Raw genomic sequence first — 4,837 nt, forward strand, 5'->3', positions numbered from 1 at the left:
GTCTCTACTAATATGAGGTATCGTAGAGCTCTGGGTGCCCACCTACGGCTACAATATTCTCAACGCTGATAGGCTTTCACAGCGTCACACAAATTTATTGGCAGCCCACTGCTCCCTATATACAGGGATGGGTCAAATGCGGAGACAAATTTCCCCCTTAATTCCCCAATATAGTATAATAAATTAAAAAATGTAATTAAAATTAAAAAGTTCAACTTGTGCATATTTGCGGCATGCATTAGCATCCGAGATTTTAGGTCTACTCGCATCCTTTTGCGTCTAGACGTATGTAATTTTGTCACGCAAAGAAATCACATTTGGTGTGAACACAGCATTAGAATCCAACATTTCTGCCTCTGGACGAACATTTTTGTGTTTAACCACACAATAAAGATCACTGTGAAGACACACCTTTGTAGCAGGACTTTATTGAGAAATATTTCAAACCCACTTGATTTGCATAACTCAAATTATTGTAGTTTTGTTTTAAATTTTAGTAACAGGTCTTTTGTTTATCTTCTATCAGCACTCTGCCTGTGATCTGGAACTCCAGCGCACTCCAGTTGAGCACATTCCCTGGGGTGAAGTTTAGTTCATCCACGTACTTCTGGATCTCACAGGGGGAAAGGGCGTAGTCCCACATGTGTACATCAGACATCATGCCAATGAAACACTGCTTCAAGTCAAACCCCCCACCATGGGAATCCTGCTCCTGTAGATTACAAATGCGGTTTGAGATACAGTTAATAAAAGCTAAATTGTACAATATTTGTACTGAAATCTATACACTAGATACACACAATAAACTAAGAATAAATGTGTTTATTTAGAACATTTATTATGGTGCTTATTAATAAAACTGTACCTGTCCTAAGACAATTATAGTAGATCCACTGATGTTTGATCCAGAGCTGACAAACTTCTTAATTGAAGGTTGTCCATCAAACCACAGCTGCACCAGTCCGGACTCAGAGTTCCATGTTGTACAAATAGAGTGCCACATGTTCAACTTGTAGTCCCGCCCTTTATATTGTGACTTTACATTCTTGATATGGGGCGCAATTCCTTTATTTGCTTCGTCCCAAAAAGTCAGGAAGTCATTGGCAGAACTGGGTGTGGCCAAAGAGAAAAGGGCGTGGTCTCTCTGAAGGTCTGTGAAGGATCTGTAGGCATTGAAAAGACATTATCGTGCATGATACTTATCACAGTGAGAGATACAATGGGTTGTTTTGTACATTTTCAACATTCAGTTTTACCTGTGACAGACGGTTACAGCACCAAAACCCTGTCTTGATGCGGTCAGCCTCACATGAGCTGAGCTGGTTTCTTGTGGGAAGATGAACATTTTACCTGACAGATCTGAAAGAAGAAAGGGAGGTTTTGTCGTTTTTTTTTATATCGATTTGTTCATCAGCATGGATTACTATTTCCAGCCCTATGGTGTAGCAGTGTAACAGTTGACTAAGTACATTAAACATTATCTTCGTTATCAATATTATACAAAGATTGTGGTAACAAATGACATGATATTTTGGATGAATGTCATCTTGCACGGTATTACAAGCAGTACCATGTGAACCACTGTCTGTTGAACTCTGTCACACATATAAGCATTGCTCTGCACGCCATCATTCAGGATTCATAAGAACACTTTGAGGAAGGAAAATACTTGCTATGGTGTCAACTATGATGTCTTATACAAATAGAGACACTACATACCGTCATTAAAAATCTTTTTGATCCTCCAATTAGCTTTTTGGTTTGCTTATTGTTTTGCCGGGTATCTATTTGTTTTGCACAAGTATATATATAGGTACATTTAATCTTCAAATGCAGTCATGATTGAAAGTGGAAGGGGCACCAGTGTTTTGGCTGTGTCGAGTCAAGTACATGTCCACAATTAAGCAAATTAACAACAGTTATGAAATCATTAAAACATCCAAGTTTGATATTAAAACAAAATAGTCTTTTGATTACTTTTCTGTTCTGTTAGATTTGTTAACCGTCATTATGTTGAACAATGTTAGTTGAAAATTTTAGATGAAAATGGAAAATAATAAATGTATTATCTCAAATGTAGCAGACATATGCTTAAAGATACAATTGGTAATATAAGTAGATATATCTGACATATTTTGCCCAGTTCAGAGATCTGCTATTAATATACTACAAAAAAATATGCGATTTGTCTAAAAGAGTTTTGCATGACAAGTGTGTCAGCAAATTTGAGGAAAAAGGCAACAAACTGCTACAAACTCCAACATTTCCTTTTGTTATTCCATCTGTCAAATAAGGATTGTTTTTTTACCTTGAGGAGCTGCAGCACATGCTGTCAACATCACCAACAGCAGCAAAACCTTCATCTGATATAAAAGGGAAAAGAGACCATGAAGTCAACACTTTTGATTTGCTCTTAGTACTCTATGTGCAACAAATTAATTAACTCTGATTTACCTCGAACTGCTAGAATAAACAATGCAGCTGGAAAAAGTTACAAAAAATATATAAATAAAACAAAAGGTTTTCAAATAATACAATAAATTTAAATTCCAATATTTAGCAGTTTGTCATGTGTAGATCTTACCTTGAAATCAGAGTCTGGATGTTGTGTGCAGCATGAACAGGATCGTGAGATTTCTGCAATCACTGCTTCCTCATTTCTATCTGCGTGTCTCTGTGTTTTCTTCCTAATCTAAAATATTTTTTTGGCTTCAGATTCCTGTTGTGTAAAAAGCTGTTATCCGCTTTCCACTGCATCCTCGTGTTGAAATAGTCACATTATTGTGAGGTACTCCATGAAGCTGAAGTAAAGTGAGCCACTTTTTTGTGCTTTTACTTTTTCTCTTTCAGAAAGAATGAATCACTGCAATATGAAATATTCAAAAAGAAATGTAAATTTCTGTCTTGTTTTTACTATTTATACATATTGGTTTGAATTACTATACTACTGCTTGAAGAATACAATATTTTCTCACATAGTTCCCAAACAACTGTGCATGCTGTTGTGATTTGAATGCATCAGCTTTACACTTTCCCTTTTAGTTCACTTACCTGTCTTTTGTTTTTCACAAGTTAGTATGGAGATAATTTTCTTCTGTAAATAACTGTGTCCAGTGAAGCAAATGTATATATTTATGTCCTAACATATTCACTTAGGCTGGCAGTGATTGGTAAAAGGGTGGCAAAGTTTGCAAATAGTGAAATTGTCGAATATGCATATAGAGTTTATAGCAGATGGTTCTCTGTCAAGGCATTTCCATTAGTAGGAGAAAACTCAGATACATGATTCACAAAATGCAGCATAATCATTCATTATTACAATTCAATTGTTTATTTTTAAAGTGACTGAAACTATGTGGTGAGTATTTTTGTTTGAGGCGCGTTGTTCTTTTTTCTTCCTGCACTACAGGTGTGTGTGTGTTTGTGTGTGTGTGTGTGCTGTGTTTTAAATGCATTCATGCATGTGACAACATACTGCATGTCTTCATGCCTGCTTGTCCAAGTGTATTGATTAATGCTTGATCATGTGTCACCAACAACTACCAGTTATCAGCTCTATGCTTTCTTCACTCACTTCATGATCAACTAAAATGACTTGCTGCAGCACAACATCAAGGGCCTATCTATACTGTCACATCCAAATATGATATCCTCTCTGCAAAGGACTTCAGTGATGGAGGACTCTGCACACTCCTCTCTCCACTGATGTGATGAGATCCTGTAGTAACTGGGGAGATCCTGAAGCTCAGAGCAAATGTTTCCTGGAGAACTGCATCAGATCAGCCAGAGGGATGAACCCTGGAGAGGGATCAGACCGGGACCACGAGACAGAGCACACTCAACTCTGCGGGGAGACACTCTCTGAGTTTGACTGAGCTTTCAGACAGGATGAAATATACATGGGAGGGAGAAGACAGTTATGTTCAGTCACGCTTAAGTTTATTGAACAGTTGTTCAATTTGACATAGCAACATTAATAAGAAAGATGCAAACTATAATACAAAGAAAATCCAACAAACATAAGCCGCCATATACTTAGAGGAAGGTTGACGAGAAACTCTGAGATATAAAAGTCAAACTGTTGCTGCTGATGTTTTGGGAAATGCAACAAAGTCGCCTGTCTCAGATTTAGAGGCTGTAATAACTCTGGATGTACATGGGTAAAGTGAAATTATTAAACACTGGTGTTAAAATGCTGTATCGCTGCTTTAATGTCTGAGTCTTTTGTTCCAGGGTATTTACATAAACCTACACAGTGTCATTGTGTCATATACTATGTACAAAATCATTTTTGTACATAGTACACTAAAGATGCAGAGTGATAAGCACTACATGTGGCCGATTGATTCACTTTATTTTTCTCTTGTCTTGGATTCATATCTGATTTTGAAAAGCTAGGAAATGAAAACAGACCAGGAAATAATGTTAGGGATCATAATCACACAGATTGCAGAATGACATTTAATGATGACTGGTGTATCCCTGAATGTTTTGAAATACTGGTGAATGTCACATTTTTATTTTAAATCAACTTCATTGCAAAAGACAGACGCCAAAGTAATCTCAGATAACCACCTGAAGCAAGAAATACTTAAGCCAAAGGGTTGTATTTAGTCTTAATGCAAACATGCCAGCTAATTCATACCTTTTTATTTACTTTGTTAGTAGTGTTGCCATTCTGCTTTCTGTCATTTCAGAAAACCCATCCCTGCCTGTCCAGGGTGTGGCGTGCTATTGTTCCCTGGACCATATGATTTATACACATTCATTTATGCACATAGTTTCATCCGGTCTCTACTAATATGAGGTATCGTAGAGCTCTGGGTGCCCACCTACG

General features: G+C 37.1%; 1 protein-coding gene across 2 annotated transcripts; it reads right to left on the reverse strand.

The window, feature by feature from the left end:
* Nucleotides 1-412: 412 nt before the first annotated feature.
* On the reverse strand, nt 413-2,688 carry LOC116379307 (C-reactive protein-like). Of its 2 annotated transcripts, XM_031841247.1 has the most exons (6): nt 2,585-2,669; nt 2,455-2,481; nt 2,309-2,363; nt 1,257-1,359; nt 866-1,163; nt 413-712 (listed from the first exon to the last, which is right to left on the reverse strand). In XM_031841247.1, the coding sequence occupies exons 3-6, from the start codon at nt 2,361-2,363 to the stop codon at nt 494-496; spliced, it is 675 nt and encodes a 224-aa protein (XP_031697107.1). In that variant the 5' UTR covers nt 2,455-2,481; nt 2,585-2,669; the 3' UTR covers nt 413-493. The 2 variants fall into 2 exon arrangements, with proteins under 2 accessions (XP_031697107.1, XP_031697108.1); XM_031841248.1 differs by lacking the exon at nt 2,455-2,481 and having other exon boundaries at nt 2,585-2,688.
* Nucleotides 2,689-4,837: the final 2,149 nt, after the last annotated feature.

The sequence above is a fragment of the Anarrhichthys ocellatus genome, unplaced genomic scaffold, assembly GCF_004355925.1.
Source record: "Anarrhichthys ocellatus isolate YVR2014 unplaced genomic scaffold, GSC_Weel_1.0 scaffold4075, whole genome shotgun sequence".
NCBI classification, from domain to species: Eukaryota; Metazoa; Chordata; class Actinopteri; order Perciformes; family Anarhichadidae; genus Anarrhichthys; species Anarrhichthys ocellatus.